We start from the raw sequence: 17,717 nt of genomic DNA, 5'->3' as shown, positions 1-17,717 counted from the left end.
AATTTCAAGCACGCACATTGCTCTCTTAGATTTCAGAAATTAATTAAGGAGCCAGCTGATCAATAAACCACCACAATATGTTGGATAATATGTACGGACCGACCACAGCTGTTGTTCTGGATTGGTCATATACATAACTACTCTCTCTCTGTAAGACAAAAACTTGACGTTTTCGTCAAATTAGAACATAACGCCCCTTTTTTTACAAAATTAAAGGGCAAATGTAAAAAATTTAAATTGATTCTTAATTAAAGGGCAAATTTAAAAATTTTAAATTGATTCTTACTAGTCAAATGATAAGAATGAATGTTTAGTGTATAAAAATTTATATAGCTAGATTTTGATTTTTTTAAAGTTTCTATGTTATATTGGTTTTATATAGTTATAGATGACATGTTTTTTAAAAAAATAGAAAGCAAATTCTAATCTTAAATATCATGCAAAAAATTATAAAATATCTATTTCATTCATAACAAAAAGAGTGGCTAAATAGAGCTTGAAAAACCACGTTGTCGCACTACTACCTTATGGTACAAAAATCAGTTTATTAATGCTTATTGGCATCAGGGAATAATATGGCTACATGTTGGACATATGGCCATAGCTGATGAAATAGGTGCCTGAGAGGTGAAATCAACATGCTGCCAGTCCCCCATCAGTAAAATTGCATGTACGAGAGGCTTTAATCGGCAGCCTTCTGAAAAGCAGCCACAGGACATAAAGATTCGTTATCATGGAAAGCTATAAAACATAGAGAATCACCTTTCAATTCCAGTGATTATTTGTTCATTTTCATGTTGGTAATAAACCAAAAAACTAGACAAAATAGAAATTTGTAGCCCTTGTGTTGTAACTAACTTTCAGGATAAATTGACAAATGCTCACGTGAGCAGCCATTTGATATAAAATATCAACCTAAGCCCCTAATAGTCTTTGTTAAAAAACACGCCTAAAGGAGAAGGGGGCATATGCCCCCTCTTGCAAGCAAATCTTCGTGAACCACGCTGGCACTATGTGATTGCGCACACTATCATAGCCTCGCAGTGGGAACCAGCAGCCAGCCACCGTGTCCAAGCTACTGTCATACGGGCTGCCGAGGGTGAAGTTGCCCCCGACGCAGTAGAAGGCCCAGTACGAGCTCGAGCTTGAGGTAGCGACCAAGATGAACTGCAGGACAACATCAACGATAAGTAGCAACTTCACAATTTTCATCTGCAAAAGTAGACACAAATAAATTGATCGGATATGTTAACAAAATTATACCAGTAAGGCTAGATTTTAGGTGGAGATGTAAAAAAAAGATGATGAAGATAATTAGAAGATTAAGAACAAAATTAAATGTTTATGCATTGGTGCATAAGTTTGTAATGTTACTGATATTTAGATACAAACTTTTGTTTAGGTGATTGAAAGTTGCGAATATGTATTCAGTCGATTCTATTAATAAGGGGAGGAAGCGGGGCACGTGCCCCTAACTCCCTGCCTCGACAATTGGAGGAGGAAAAGTTTTTCTAAGTATATAGGTACAAATAAAATTTTGGTTTTGTGATTTTGAAGTTATGATGTCCAAAGCTTTTGAAGTGATGGTTTGAAAAATACTAAAAATTTAGGCACCAACTATTGAGTATATTATTTGAATATAATGTTGAGTATTCCATCGTTTTATAAATTTGGCGTAAACATTTGGTTATGTGATTTGAAAGATATGATGCAAAAAGTTTCAAATTATAATTTAAATTTTATTAGATTTTGGTTAAAATACTAAATTTATTATTGGAAAGTTTAGAATCTTATTGGAATTTCAATACAAACTTTTTGCTTAGGTGATTGAAAATTACAAATATGTAGAGTTCCGTATATGGTTTGAAAGTTTTTCATATTCATGTCTACAAAATTTTTGGATTTGCTCATAATTAAGATCTTTATGATTTGGTATTTTCAAAAATTTAAACCTATTGCTCCTGCTTTATAAACGACAGAAAAGAAATTGGATGAAGCCCTCTCGTTTGCACTTATCATTATTTTTATAGATTAGGAACGAGCATTGCCCTTGCGCTCGTAAAATATCCTTTTTAATGGAAATATAAGAACATCTAACATTCCTAGAAATATAGATATTTAAGAAATTCATGATGTTTATTTTATTTCATCCAAAACATATAGTGAACCACTTTATTTTAACACAATTACTAAATCTAACGGCTTTTGTGGAGCTTGGAGCTAAAACACGCAAGTCTATCAAAATTTGTATGTGTTGAGCAAAATCAGTGGTACATCAGACCATATCGCATACATTTTAGATGATGCTATCCATTTGCATGGAAAGCACCGATGATATAAACGCACAGTAATCAGCTTGTACAATGGCTTAAATCATTTGACCAGTACGGTGCCTCGCTCATGTATCAAAACGCTCAACAGTACACCCGTTGTAACTGAGCACAAAAGGAGCTAGCTGTAGGACAAGTGTCCCTCCAATCCTCTCCTACATACATACTCTCACACACATCCAATCCAAGCAGGGAGGAATGGAGGATTGAACCAAACTCGCAACGATCTATGGTCATTTCCAGTTTCCCACCATGGATAAATGAACCGAAAACAGAGTAAAAAAGAAGTTCATTGCAACCCGATTGGGGAGCCCCTGCTCCACTCCATCGTTCAAACTTCAAAAGCAGTTGGAGCCCTCCTTTGTCTTCGAGGAATCCACCCCCAAACAAGAGGTCGTTGTCGCTGGTTGATCTCCTTCTCCACAGCGAGGACCGACCCCGAAATGGCAGCAGCATCATGCACGCCCCCACACCGCACAACCACGCAGCTGCAAAGCCACAGACTGCTAGAGGGACACAAGCAAAACCAGCTGCTAACGTGAGCATGGACAGAGTAGTAGTAGAATTCATCAGATTTTGTGTGGTTGTGTCTTGTCAGGAACTGTTGTGGCACAGAACATGAGCTTCAAAAAAAGTCCGGATATGGCCCAATGGGAATGAGAGAGGGGATTGTGCTTCAGCTAGCTGATGGCAGTGTCCCTTTTACTTATCACGGATACCAGAACCTCCACTCGAGTTGAGGTAGCTGCTGGATCACCAACAATCGAATTCGAATCCACCAAATCAGGCCTCTCCAGGCCTGCTGAAAAGGAACTTCAGATATCTTGCTACAGTCTCCACCAGCACCCACCAACGCTCCACTTTGCTTTGCAGCGTACAAGCTTGAGCTCCGGCCACTTGCATATTCAACATCCAACATATGCAAAAGTTCCAATCCGCACAAATGGCACCCCAAATGCAGGCAGGTGCTACAACATTCTCTTCTGGCCTAATAACTAACCATAGGATTGTGGACCGCGACGACTTAAAGATTGTCAACATTCACCAGTAATTAGGGTAACATACAAGATGAATATCATGGATGCTTTTCATGTGATATTTGATTCCATCCATCAACCCATACGTTCCAGTAGTCTGTTGACTCGGGGGCACATATAATGTGCAAAGCTGAGTTCCTAGATGATTCCTATCAGAACCAAACACCTGCAAAAGAGAACACACCGGAAGAAAAAAAAAGAGCTGAAGCTGCACAGTCTCAAATGGTAGACGGGTGTTGCAAACAACGTTATGCTCGGACCTAGCTAACCACACACCAGCGGAGGGATTGTCTACATTCTCCAATAACTAGGAATAGCATCTCTGGACACTTTTCATGTGATATGATGATTCCATCCATCCATGAATTCCAGTTAAAATCTTTTGACACTCATCCACATACAACTTTACCAACAACTGAATGCCAAAATGCCCAATTTTTATGAAAAGTAAACAGCTTGATGACATTGACCCCTAGCTAACTTTAAGCAATGCTAGAGCTAAGGCTTGAACAAAGATGCCAACATAGCTTTGGTATTACCTCCACAACGAGAAACAACAGCTGTTTCTCAATGCATGATAGCTGGGTGAACTAACCCGGATTCCATGAGCTGAACGGTTAGCCTTTTCTCCCAGAAATATCAGATCAATGCATCATATAAGAATCTAAGAGCCCAAAAGTAATACTAGTAATACATGGCCACACAATCGAAGGAAACAGTGGATTACTTCAGCCATCAGGTACGGTACAAGTTAAAATTCAACCGAGTTTACAGGCTCAAGTTACTGAAAAGAAAATTAACAGAACCGAGTCAAATTTAATGATATACATACTACAGCACAATTTTACTAGTGGAAGCATTCACCATTGATGTATCATTTCCCTATGCACTACGAAAAGTGGTGCACACTCTTATACATATGAAATCAGCTAAAGATAGAAGAGAAATCCAAATCATGTTCTTTTGCTTTAGATAAATCAATACCCTCAAAAAGAACAAATTATTACACCAGCAGCACTGGTAAAGAAAATATATTCAAATTTAAAATCAATAACCAGCCTCACTGCAGTGTAGCTAGCTGCCCTTCTCAGAAATGCCAAAACTTCTCCACATATGCTGAAAAAAAAAATCAAATACCTTGATACAATCTGAAGCATCAATGTCCCACTATGCAGTGTGCAAGCTGTGTTTCCAGATTTCAGTTGGCAGATTAATGAAATTATATACTGGACATGCAAAAGATGAACCGGGAAGAGAGGGGGTCTGCATTCCCAGTCTGTGCATTATGATCCCGAGCGGGGCAAAAAGAAGCAGAACACCAAATGCAGATAGGTTTTGCAAACATTTGGTTCTGACCTAACTAACAAGGCAGTGGAGAGATGGAACTGTCAACAGGAATACAATCCTACATAAAAATCATGGGCGTTTTTCATGAGATATCATTGTTCAATGCATGCCTGCATTCCAGTAAATTCTTTTTGACTCGGCCATATGGTACCTGTACCCTACAACTGCAATAATGCTCATCCTTTGTGAAGTAAACGACTGGACGACATTGATCTTCACCTGACTTTATGTGGTGCTTATTATTATAGCTTCCACCACGAGAAAAAAGACACATGTTGTCAATGTATGGTAGCTGGATGAACTAGTTTAGAATAGTTCCATATAGTTTCTGGTTAAAGTTTTTCTTCTCCTTTTGGTGTGTGTGAGCTTATTACAAGTTCAATTACTGACAAGAGACTCAACTCAAAAGAGGGCTTCAATATACACCTCAGTACCCAGTTCAAAAAATATAGAACTCAGTATTTGTGCAAGCATTAACAGTTGATATCTTAATGAAATGATATGAAACTCTCCTTCATATTCAAAAATAAAAAATCAGTTGATATATATTCCAATTCCCTAAGCACTACAAAAGGTGTATATTGCACATATTAAATTAGCTAAGTACAGATGATAAGTTCCAAATCATGTTCCTTCACTTGTAGTACAAATTAATTCTTCATAGAAAAGATGCCACCAGCAGCACCAGTAAAATATTCACATAGATAGCAAGACAAAAACCAATCCTTAATGGACAACAAGAACGGAATATCACTATAACTGTTAAGTAGAAAAATGCAGTCTCTTTTACATTTTGTAAGGAATAACTGAATCTGATTCACTGAAACTTTATTCCAAATCCCAAGTGGAAGAAACTTTCCCATTTGAAACAAAAAAGAAAAGAGTCTTCATCGGGACATCAAAAGCTTTCAGGACTTCAGAAAAACACTGAGTTTCAATTATTTTTCAAAATACTTCCTGGTAGAAACCAAAGCATATGATTCAGAATATGGCTTCAATCAACATGCTACGAGTTTGCCGATATCTAGGATTTGCATTCTCATTGAAATAACTCCACATTTCATACTTAACTATCATAATATTTCTTGGGTACTAGAAGAAAGGTACAAAATTTCACTTCCGCACGAGCAGGAAACCAAAAAAGAAAGCAACAAGCAAAAACTATAACTAAAGAGGAGCTAATCTAGGAGATGCCCACGCTGAAATAGAAGCATAAAAAAAATTCTGAGACCTTGGTAACTTGAACCATATATGTTAGCCAATTACTTCAAAGTGCTGAGCCACAGCTGACGTCATTACATGAAAGAATGATAGCATATAAACATATGAAACTATAAATCACAATAAATTGACTGATAGGCAAATACCAATGATTTACATCATAACATGTAGATTTATCACATAAATCCATCGTCAGAAGGAGAGCCTGTGCCCTGTGGAATGGTTTGCAGTTCTGGAATATGTGATCTAGAAACAAGTGCAAAAGCTGGTAAAATATATTGGAGAGGATAGCTTGAAACCTAGACTTCTACTCTTTCATTCACTTCTATCAGAAAAGCTAGAGACCTAGAGTCTTATTCTAGTACAGGAACTTGTTAGACCACAGAAACAAGGGTAACAGTTAATCAGCACCAGAAACAAAGACTGCACTAAAAAACAAATCTGCCGACACATAAGTCATTATGATCAAGGTAAGCAATATTTAGTGGGAAAAACAACAGGATTGTCCGTACATGTGGAACAGGGTCTTACAAGATCAGTTAAGTTAATCATAACATCAACATACAGCCATTATACAAGCTATAGCATATTACAATATTCATGAGAATCTATAAGAGCATAAATAAAGATGTACAATGACCTGCAAGGTGTTTTCAAGTGGTGTGCAGCAATGCAACCAATACTGGCCAAAGATCATATTCCCTTGAAGGTGGATTGCTATATAAAAGCAGGTCGTGTCACTGCATGTGTGTTAGACAAGCCGGTGCCTGCTTACAATTAGTGCCATATCTGCTTCAAGGCCAATCCAAAGTGAAGGTTATCTGCAGGCAGAGAGAAACGATGGTTAGAGGGAAGGTGCAAATGCGACGAACTGAGAACCCTGTCCATAGAAGGGTAACCTTCTCCAAGCGCCGGGAAGGACTACTAAAGAAGGCAAGAGAACTCTCAGTGCTTTGTGGTGCTGATGTAGGTGTCATCATATTTTCCTCTACTGGGAAAGTCCATGATCTGGCAACTAATGGGTGCGTTCTCAAAAATTCATGTTGTTATATAGTTAATCTTAAGTGTGACAGCACTTCTGAGATGTTATCCATTTATGGTCGAAATGCAAGAAATATGCAAAGCTTGGTAGAGAGGTACCAGAGCATCGCAGCAAGAGGTAAAATGGAAAGCAAGAATCTACGAAGCCAGGTCGAACTATTCACTTTGTAAAGTTTGAGGAATTTTCAATTTTGAAACTACTCGAAAGAGACATATCTATCCATCTTTCAGTGCTAACATGCCACCTCCACAAATGAGCAACTGGATGAGCTTGAGTAAATTGCATTTAGGTGTGACCAAGGATAACATGATTGTGCAATTTGGTGGGGGGGGGGGGGGGTTCAGATTGGTCTTTGAACTAAAAAAACAAATTCACCTTTTGTTCTGATATTCGAATTAATAATGGAAAAATTCTTGATAACGGTGCCGAATATAACTGACAATCTTTTTACACAATATAATAGGTAACAGAGCAATGGATTTCCTTGTTAAGGCATGAGATAGGTCTACTACAGCATGGTTTAAGGTAAGCTTCATGTTCAAGATGATAAACCAATACATGACTTGCATAGTAGATGGGCTGTAGTGGTCTACAGAGATATCAAGAATAGCCAAGTATGCAGCTTGTGCTGCTCATCCCCAGCAATGACTTGTGAATTGTAAAATTTTAAGCAAACTGGCATCTTGCTTTCTGCCATGAATCATCGACAATGATCCTAGTACAACTGCAACTGCAATACGGCATGACCAACAGGCAATGCAACACATGCTAAAATAACAATAAAGTAGCATGTTGCCTTAAGTTGTTGTGCTTGGTTCTCAAATTCTTAGGTTCTGCACAAACAGTTTGGAGCAGAGAAATCTTAGAAGTGATCGCTAGGAAAATAGGGAGTTAATGGTCTACTGCTATTCCAGCCAAGGGTTCCAATGGATGATCATAAGATTTGGAAATATTTCCAAGAAGGTAACGCCAAGTAAAGTAGCAAACATGACCACTTCACCAGACATACTCACCAAGACACTAATAACAGGAAGCTAATACTAGAAAAATAAAGAATAAATTGCACCGTAGGTACATAAACTTGTGTGATGGGTGCATCTTTATCCATATACTAAGAAACTAGACATATATAAATACATGAACTCAAAACTGAGCATATAAGTTCCAAAAGTGGTTTTATTAGGCTGATGTGGTTTCCAAGCCAGCCATCTCCCCTGAACTCATTTTGAAACGGATCCCCTGAACTCATTGCCTGTGGCACTAGCCAAATTCGCTATAGGGGAGAGGCTCCATGAAAAATCACCACCTAATATCCATTACCCTGGTACACCTTGAGCCTTGTGCCCTCAGTCCTCACACATAATAGCAGCAGAAGGACATAGAAAATCGGCTGAGCCGTGCCATGGATCTAGGAAACCACTGCCTCCAATGCCAATGACAAGAGAATAGGAGAAGGAGCATGCTCCCGCCAAATTTGCATCTGTGCAGTGTGCACTTGTGCAGGCAGCCAGGCACCAACGCTGCTGGACTAGAGAAACAATGGAAACAAAAGCATGCATGATGGCCAGATCTCTTGGAGAAGAAAGAGAGACAAAGAGACAAAAAAAAGTGATTTGGATGTGACTGAATGCCCCGTCACTGCTTAATCTGAGGTGGATGACATGCAAACAAGCAGGAAACCTCTAGTTGGGCCTCCTATGCATGGTCTCACTAGTTTTGTGTACATGAATGTCAAGTTTTCTAGTTTGTGGATTTTTATGTACCTGTGATGCAAGTTACTCAAAAAGAAATTACTCTTGCATATTAGCTCTAACTATTCTATAATCAAGAAAAAACTGAGACTAAAATTTGATTGAATGAATTTAGATTACAAACTACACGAAAAGCCCCAACAATGAGTTCTGCAGCCAACTGCATGTATTTAAAAATTGTATCCAACATATACAAAACCCTCATCAAAATGTACAGTGACAAATAAATCAAAGCAGGTCCACTGGAGGGGGTGAAGAGAACATGAGACTGGACAGACTGCATGTGCTGGAGAAAGGTCTTGAACTATGGTATTGCCAAACACGCTCCGCAAAGGCAAGACTCTCCTTCTATTTTCAAACTTATTCACATTAGGCACAAAACCAATTTGAAACTCTTTTAACAGATGCAGATCATGCAGCATGAAATTCAAGTTCTTAAAAATAAGGTTAGCCCCAATGTTTCATAATCTTCCTTGATGTTTGAACAAAGGATCCTTTAATTTCAGTACATATTTTGTTTCTATTCATAAGAAAAAGGTAGTCTTTGACAGCACAAGATATAAAACAGAAGATAACAGTATAGTATTTTCTACATGTGCAGGAAAGCACACTTAAATCAGCAAACGAAATACTTCAACAGAAGGTAATAAAAAGCAGTTATTTTGTAATATAAGTTCCAAAAGAATGAAATCCTAGGCCTTACATAATAAGCACTGTGCATTTAAAAATAGCATAAACTGCAAGCACATATTCAAAGTACATATTTAGGAGTGGGGATAGTTTAAGTAGTTTAAAATGCAATTCTAAAATCCTGAGCTTTTAATGCTAATTTTTTATGTGCAGGAAGATATATTGAAAGCAGCAAATGAAATTCTCCAAAACAAGGTAATAATAGACAGATAGTTTCCAGTATTTCGCTGGAAAAATTGCTGATCGTTCAACCTTACATATTAGCACTTCCATACATATTTAGTTTAGCATGAGCTGCAAATTAAAATTTAAAATACATAATTAGGAGGAAGAGATAAATCATAAATTTCAATCCTAAATTCAGGGTTTAATGCAAATCACCAAACTTTGAGAGGTAGCAAATTAGCAACTAGCAAACAAACCCTACATCTATAGAGAAGTTGCATTGCATCCTCCATTTGATTGCAAACATAGGATTAGTTTCATTACAAAGGTACAAAATAATAACGGCAAAGGTTGCTGACTATTTTATTTCATACTGCCAGGCGAACGAACAGAATCAATTTATGAGCAACTGCTCAGTCTTTTCTGGATCTTCATATTCAACACATTACGATGCAAATGAGAGTTGCTTATTTACAATATACTCGTTCTGAAACAATGGTTGTTGCCAGTATTTGGAGTGTTGTCTGTAGGACATGTTTATTCATGGTTTGATCATTCAGGTTTCAGACACATATGCATTGAAGGGTACTGTATTTTGCGGTTGCTCTCAGTTCCCACCTGTTTGCTGGAACTACTCTAGTACTCTTTGGCTCTTTGCAATATATATAACTATCTAAGTGTGAAGAAAAGTTTTACGAATCCATGACATTGTGTATCACCATATTTACGAATCCATGGCTTAGGAGGCGCGAGCAAGCAGCTCTAGGCTGCTCCGAGTGTAGAGCGGAGGAATGCGGACGGCCGCGGAGGAAGGAGGGGGCACCTGGGCGACGAAGCCGGTCAGAGGAGCGCGATGAGGATGAAAAGCAGGAGCGCGGCGACGAAGGAGTACTTGACGGCGGCGGCGAAGATGGTGGCGAAGACGAGCAGGACCTGCAACAGCAGCGAGGCGCCAGCCCAGGCGAGCACGCCGGTGAGCACGACGGCCGTGGCGTTGGCGGGCTCCGGGGACAGCAGCTCGCCCCACCGGATCTCCGAGAGCGCCGGGAGGGCCGGGCCCCGCTGCTCCTGGTCCCCCTCCGCCGGGGGCCCGCCGTCCCCGCCGGAGGCCGCGCGGGCGACCGCGAGGCGGCGGGCTCGCGGGAGGAGCGAGGAGGAGGAGGAGGCTGGGATGAGGAGCCTGGGGCGGGGGATCGGGGGAGGCGGGAGGCGGAGGGGGAGGGGCGGAGCTAGGGTCCCGGCGTGTGCCGCCATGGGGGAGGGGAGGAGCACCAGGACAGCGAGGGAGCAGAAGCGAGTGGCGCTGCGACGGGGGCGGATGTGTGGGCGGGGGATGTCCAGCTGGCGACCGGAGTCTTGGTTCGATCCGTCAGATCTGGAATCAACGGTCCAGAGCCGTTGATCGCGTGCGCCGTGGCTAGAGTAGTCGGGGCCCGGCGGCAAGCACGCACGACGAAGCGCGACCTCCGCCAGCCGTGGGCCGTGGATGCCAAACCCAACGGACGCGGATACAGGTCTGAGTCTGTGACTGCGGGCACGAACACGAGTAAAGTCTAAACTCAATGAATATCTTCAAACAAGTTTGAAAAATTGATACCCGACTGTAAACCCGCAAACTCGCAAACAAATGACTCTTATGATATATTATGTATAAGACTAGTTTATTTATTTATTAAAATTTATTTGTTTTCTCAAATAAATGGTGTTGACATGTTGTTTATTAAGTTATAATTTATTAGTGATGAAATATAGAGGTGCATTCATTGATATATTAATATTTACATGCTATTAAAATGTGCTTGTACGCTTGATTTTCTAAATGTTGTGGGTATACGTCGTGCCCGCGGGTATGCGGGTATCCGCGAATAGCAGATATAGGTATTATTTCCTACGCGGATTTTAGCATACGGGTACGGGTTTACGAAGTTGATACCTCGACCTCGAGAACGGGCGGTAGGTTGATTGCGTCCTGAAATTTTGATATTTAACATCAGATACGCACGGCTCACACGTTTTGATATTAAATTCGCGAGCCTTTCAAAATATAACACTGAACATACGAATTTTTTCGAAACAGGGATTTCGACTCCTTTTCTCAATTTCGTAATTTTTTTGTTTTCTTTTTACTAGGCACATGAACTACCTATTTTGCCCCTGATGGGAGGCTGCCACTCAGAGAGACCTCGATGACCTCCCTGTTTGGGTTGCAGGCGACGCCGTCCCATGTGCAGCAGTCCGTGCTGCTCCTCCAAGATGCAGCGAGGCCGCCATCCTGAGAGAGCCTGGCCAGGAATAGAAGCAGGGAACTCTTCGCGAGTGGAGAGGAGCGCCGCGAGCTGCAAGACGAGCCTTCTCCCCGCGGCTGCCGCCGGCGACGACGGCATCGGGCGCACAGAGCATGGCGAGGAACCGGTACGGCAGGCGCCACTCCAGCAGCTAGCGGCGCCCGTTTCGGCCTGGAGCCGCGGCGACCGGTGGCGTTCCGACCTGGAGCCGCGGCGGCTGGCGACTGTTCCGCGGCAGGGGCAGCTGCGCTCTGCGCCACACCGAGAGAGGAGAGATCGAGCGAAAGTGAAGTACACGGATGGGAGAACAGGGGGACGCATCGACTGAATTGATTGGATCCGATCGATCCTAAACGATTAGAGTAGGGGCAAAACAGGTAGTTCATGTGTTCAGTAAAAGAAAACTAACAAAGAAAATCGTTAAATTGAGAAAAGGAGTTAAAATCCCTTGTTTCGAAATAATTCGCACGTCTAGTGTCATATTTTGGAATGCTCGCGAATTTAATGTCAAAATGCGTCGAAATTTCTCGACGGCGTCGTGGCGCTCGGCTAGGCCTGCTAGTGGGTCGGGTGGAAATGGGTATTTCGGGTTGGGTTCTTAGGTGGTGTTTGTTTGACGGATGGAAATGGGTTTCGGAAGCTAGCGGATCGGAGCGGGTTGGGTTCATGTAAGTATGGGTTATGATGGGTTGGATTATTTTTCTGTTGACCTCGCTATGGTGGGTTCCCAACATCACTTTACTCTCACGAGTAGAGATTGGGAGCACATGATAGCTTTAAGCGGCGGCCAGAAATGCTTCAGGTGGGGCCAATTTGTCCTACAGGGCGGGTTGGATTGGGTCTTAGAATATGCCGAGTGGGGTGGGGCGGGTTGGGGAGATGGTGCTATGGGGTGGGGTGGATAAGGAGCGGGTTTGTACCCATTAGCAGGGCTACACGGCTCGGCCGGGCCAGGAGGTCTTCCGCTCGGACCGTGCGTGGGAGCGGGAGCGACAGAAGGAGTGGAGGTACAGGACCTCCTCGGCGAGGCGACAGTCGCGGCCGCCAGGGGGGCTGAGGCGGCGCGGTATAGTCAGGTCTGGGCTTGCGGCAGCGCGGCTTAATCGGAGGTCTGGGGTCGCAGCGGCGTGGCATTGCAGGTATCCGTCTCCCTAGTTGTTTTGCCTGAATTGGAAGTATGGAATCTGGAAGGACTTGCAAGTAGGTGATGGTTTCTGACGGCAGTTCCTCCAACCTTTTGGCGTTTGCACTTACGCGGCGTGACGTTTCGCTACAGGACCATTCCATTCAGATTTTCAGAGTGGCACTTTTCAAAAAGATCATCTTGAAAGGATCAATCAGGGTTCCATGGATGGAACTGCCTGTTTTAGCTAGAAAAAGAAAAGTCAAATATCAGTGTCTAATTTCAGTCTCCTGGTTCCAGTTCAGCTAGTTCATAACCCTGAACAGCAGTGAGCCCTTATTCTAAATTAAGTTTACATATCAAGAAGCTTACTATTGCAGTACATTGTAACTTATATATATATATATATATATATATATATATATATATATATATATAAAGGATCAGCCCAGCCCTCTGGTCAATACTGCTTCAAAAGGTGTATTTCCATTTCAGAAAAAGTATGAGACATCAGACCAGTTTCCCACATGATATTATGTCTACCCTTATAGCTGTCATTTAAAAGAATGGATTGGTAGTTGCTAGCTTATCTCTTTTGACTCCTTACAAAGAAAACCACAAACAAACAGAGGAGAAACGAAAGGAAATTAAATTCCTGTATTCAACTACCAAAGAACTTATACTTACGCTCCCTCCATTGCATTCCTTCTAGGAAACAAGCCACCTCTCCCTTCCATGCCTGCCCAAAAGATTTCTTCTAAATAAGAAACTAACCAATAAAAAGTTGTCTGTAACCTCTTCGAACCAGTCCCAGCAAAACTCATGTATCATATTTTTGAACTTCAACTATAAAGCCTCTTCAAATCCCATGTCTTGAGATACTGGGAATGCAAATTCTATCATAACCATTATCATGCAAACACCACACCTCCATGCTCTGTCGATGGCACATTTGACATGGATGCACAGTTGCACACTCTAGCACATCACACGTTCAACTGTGTAAACCCAGAATCAAATGGCAGCTAACATGATTTAGCCTTGCGTGCTTGGTGTAGGGTGGTTTGCACCTGAGATGGGGTCATGGCATAGGCAATGGTACAGGCCATTAGTAATGCAAGTTTCTGAATAAACTTCAAGCTTCAGTTTGTTGTGTCATGCATGGGCAACTTAATTCTTAATGGAGTCACTGTGTTATGTAAGGTTTGTGTGGCAAGAATAAGTCTAAAACTGCAGTTCTAATTCGCAAATATCTTCACAGAATTGTATTGAAAATCTCCTGCTTATTGCAGGAAGCAATGCATTCTCAAGGGAATTTTTCCTCGTCAACCAAAGAAGGTGGTGGAAGGAAACCAAAGAACAGTGGCTGCCTCTGGGAACCCCCATCAAATTTCTAACTGAAGATTCTACCATGCCCTGTGTTTTTTTCCCTATGTGTACTGCCTTCTTTGGATTTCATATATAAAAGCTCTCGTCCAACTCAAAAAATAGTGATGAAATTGCTTTTCGGCCGGATCGTCCAATAAGAAGAGATGCTCTCCTTTTTTTATCCAAAAAAAATGGAGAAAAGAAAAGGAAGTGCTCTAGTATTACTCGATTGGACTGGATAGTGCACTTATCTATCAACGAGCTATGTCATCATGTCATGTGCCCTAAGCAAGCTTTTTGGGCTTTAAGCGTGACAAGAGCAGGCGCAGCAGGTTAACCACCAACAACAAGAAGCGTGCCAAAAGTGCCTGCCGATCGACCAACCCGGCGGCCGATCCGCCGTGCACGCGCGTCGCCGGAGTTGGTATGTATGGCGGCCGGCATGCCAATGAAAGCCCGCAGCAGGTAGATACATGGACCGACTATATAGATGGTTAATGATTAGCCAATCACTAATCTAAGAGTGTTATTATGTGCACCTTCAACTCTATTTAGATCAAAATTTTATACTAGTTTTTCAAATTGAAATATCATTTTGAAGAAACAATACAAAATTTTAACTAAAGAATGTTGAAGATGTACCTAAAAATCACCAATTAATGTTCCTACACTAATCACAACCAATACGACTCCGACCGATCCGGCAGTTTATTTGGAAGTGAAAAGCTGGGCGCCTAGTCTACTGCTACCATACCATGTGATGATCCTCGCTCACCGCCGACGATCCAATGGTGGTCGGCGTACACATAGCAGCAGCAGCACACTACACTTGACTTGGATGGGGCAGTGTAACATGCGTGCCAGTTTCCGGTGCTTGGTTATCGTTAATTATTGCACGTACGGTACGCTCCATATATAGATTAGTATAATATAATAATATAAGCTGCTGCTTCACAAAACCAGGCACCTAACGACGCAGATTAGCAGCAGCGAGTGACTCCTGGCCTTCTCCACAGATCGGGATCTACTACTCTCCTATCCTCCTTTGTTTCTCAACCACCACTACTAACCGAGAATCATTGTCCTTTCCTGTCAAAAAAAATTTATCGTTGTCCTTTCTTCTGTCCCTAGTCCGCGATGCTTTACTCCAAAGAAATTAAAAGGCCACATATATTCTACTAGTAACCTCGAAATATAAACGTCAGTCTAATCAGAGTGACTTGTAGCGCCTCATCAGCTCCCAAGTCCCAACCACCCTCTTCTGTGGTAGGGAAAAAAGGTGCCTACTTTCATTAGATATACACCGTGTTCGGCTAGTGCACTAGCCTCCAGCCCTACAGTATTTCTCTCTCACATCGTTCCAGCACTAACCTCCAGCCGCCAGTCAGGTAACAGTGTTTTTCTCTCACACCACTCCAGCTCCAGCCTCCAACTCCAACCTGCCGAACGCTAGCATAGACTCCAAGGTCGCCAAGCTCATGAGGCCGCCTTCCGCCGCTATGTGCATGCATGCCTTCCTGCGAATTACACGGTGCTAAACTTTATTTGCTTCCAACCAAACCTAAACTGGTAAATAAAAAATTTGGCAGAGACATGAAACAAACGTATCGTATTATACATTGATCTTCTATACTCAGTACGTGGCTAGTCTGCTTTCAAGTTTCAAATTAGCTTCTTTTTTTTTCTCGGCGGTGCAGAATCCTACATCCGCTGCTACAGGGGAGCGGCGATCGGCACGTCCAGGTCCTGAACCAGCGACCTCCCATCAGCTCGGAAAGCTAGCTCCTACCGGTCTGCTGCACACAGACAGGACACGTCGCTAGAGTGTGTAGTTGTGTGCAGGTGCAGCACAGATTCGCTTCGCCTCACCAACAAGCAGAGAGGCCTGCAGATGGTTTAGCTGATCACATTCAGTTAGTCAGAGGACAGGATGGGTTTTCCTTTTCCTCGTCCTATACGCAGCACTTCTCGCAACTGTTGGTACGCCGAGGACAGAGCGAGCTTTCCGGTTTCGCGCCCACATCACATCCGGATTCCGGGGCCCCGGTGGTGGTACCAAGATACTTTTTTTAAAAAAATAAATTGTACCAAGATTCTTTTTTTTTAATAAATGGTATCAAGATTCAAAACTCATCAATACATGCTTCGGGCGCCCCAACTGATGGCGCAATCACGCAATTACACAAAACTAGCTGCGTGATTTGTACGTACTCCTCTCATCACCTGCATTGTTTGTTCATCATTTGCAGTGTTATTATTTCGTTCATTATTGCAGTTTGAGTTCCGCTGGAGTTTCATACAAAAAGGTGCTACTAGCTTGAGTTTTAAACGGGCCTTATTTAGCGTATTGTCGATAGAATATATACCACTCTGACACTGTTTCCAGAGCATAGGACACTCTTTGACATAAGTCGGCATTGGTTGCACGTTTCAAAGCAGAGTCGTACACTCTTTGACATATTTTAACCCAAATAAAGAGTTAGTAGTTATTGCCAATGCCACGTGCTCCTTCCCTTAAAAAAAAAAAAAGAATGCAACTCCCGAGAAATTAAGCAACTTTAAGTTTGTTCAAATTTATACAAAAAATACTAATAATTTTTATACATCCAAATAGATTTAATACGAAATATATTTTATGATTAATCAAATGCATAGATCTGCCCGCAAGCAATTCAGGTATCTGCGTCATTCAGAATCCCCGGGTGCAAGCGACCCCAATCCCAACCCGCCTAGTGTCTAGGAGTACCACAGTATTATACAACCTGAAAATCTTCGGCCTAATCAAAGCGAGTAACATCCCATCAACTTCCAACAGCTCATCACCGGATCTCTAAAAAAAAATACTCCCAACAGCTCGCTCAGATCAGATCACGCTTTGGTTTGGAAGCTCATCCCTTCCGGTTGAAGGCAGCTTCACTGGAAGGTGGCTCATCTCCCTCAGAGAGCACAGCGATTTTGTTCATCCTCCGTCCATGACAATTTTTTTTTCCTAGTTGCCGGCCACAAAATTCCGTCCCCAACCTGAACGGTGCCTGAACTGATGGTGCAATCATGCATTTTGTAATGTAACGTACCCACATCACATGCGTAGCATACATCGATCCAGTTTTTATTGCAGCATGCATTGGTTTGGTTTGGTTGATAGGCGATCATGGCCATTCGAGCATTTGGAAAAGAAAGCCTACCTGGACATTTTCTGTTCCATAAAAAGTGGGATTACAAGATTAGGTACCTGCCCTGTCCTCAACTTCGGAAAAGTGGTTGATAGACAACACTGAGGAGCACGATCTAGCTTGTGGGACGCCGACGATCTGTAGCCATGCGGCCCTTCTATCGGTTTGGCACCACCACCATGCAA

General features: G+C 42.1%; 2 protein-coding genes across 2 annotated transcripts; one reads left to right on the top strand and one right to left on the bottom strand.

The window, feature by feature from the left end:
- Positions 1 to 6,394: 6,394 nt before the first annotated feature.
- On the bottom strand, positions 6,395 to 10,854 carry LOC120666649. Its single transcript, XM_039946541.1, has 2 exons — positions 10,407 to 10,854; positions 6,395 to 6,756 (listed from the first exon to the last, which is right to left on the bottom strand). Exon 1 carries the CDS (start codon positions 10,835 to 10,837, stop codon positions 10,424 to 10,426), a length of 414 nt encoding a protein of 137 aa, XP_039802475.1. The 5' UTR covers positions 10,838 to 10,854; the 3' UTR covers positions 6,395 to 6,756; positions 10,407 to 10,423.
- LOC120666647 (MADS-box transcription factor 33-like) lies at positions 6,662 to 9,139 on the top strand. The gene is made up of 3 exons (XM_039946540.1): positions 6,662 to 7,126; positions 7,441 to 7,502; positions 8,966 to 9,139. The coding sequence occupies exons 1-3, from the start codon at positions 6,680 to 6,682 to the stop codon at positions 9,099 to 9,101; spliced, it is 645 nt and encodes a 214-aa protein (XP_039802474.1). The 5' UTR covers positions 6,662 to 6,679; the 3' UTR covers positions 9,102 to 9,139.
- Positions 10,855 to 17,717: the final 6,863 nt, after the last annotated feature.

The sequence above is a fragment of the Panicum virgatum genome, chromosome 3N (assembly GCF_016808335.1).
Source record: "Panicum virgatum strain AP13 chromosome 3N, P.virgatum_v5, whole genome shotgun sequence".
Classification (NCBI taxonomy): Eukaryota; Viridiplantae; Streptophyta; class Magnoliopsida; order Poales; family Poaceae; genus Panicum; species Panicum virgatum.
The sequence above is the reverse complement of the archived record's forward strand: the minus strand, read 5'-3'. Positions and strand labels throughout refer to the sequence as shown.

What these genes read in the sequence shown, in the direction of transcription:
- LOC120666647 (XM_039946540.1), top strand. Translation starts at nt 6,680, where the DNA reads ATGTGTGTTAGACAAGCCGGTGCCTGCTTACAATTAGTGCCATATCTG. An exon ending in GCAAGAATCTACGAAGCCAG is followed by an intron (nt 7,127 to 7,440) that starts GTCGAACTATTC and finishes ACAATATAATAG; the next exon opens with GTAACAGAGCAATGGATTTC. An exon ending in CTACTACAGCATGGTTTAAG is followed by an intron (nt 7,503 to 8,965) that starts GTAAGCTTCATG and finishes AAATCAAAGCAG; the next exon opens with GTCCACTGGAGGGGGTGAAG.
- LOC120666649 (XM_039946541.1), bottom strand. Translation starts at nt 10,837, where the DNA reads ATGGCGGCACACGCCGGGACCCTAGCTCCGCCCCTCCCCCTCCGCCTC.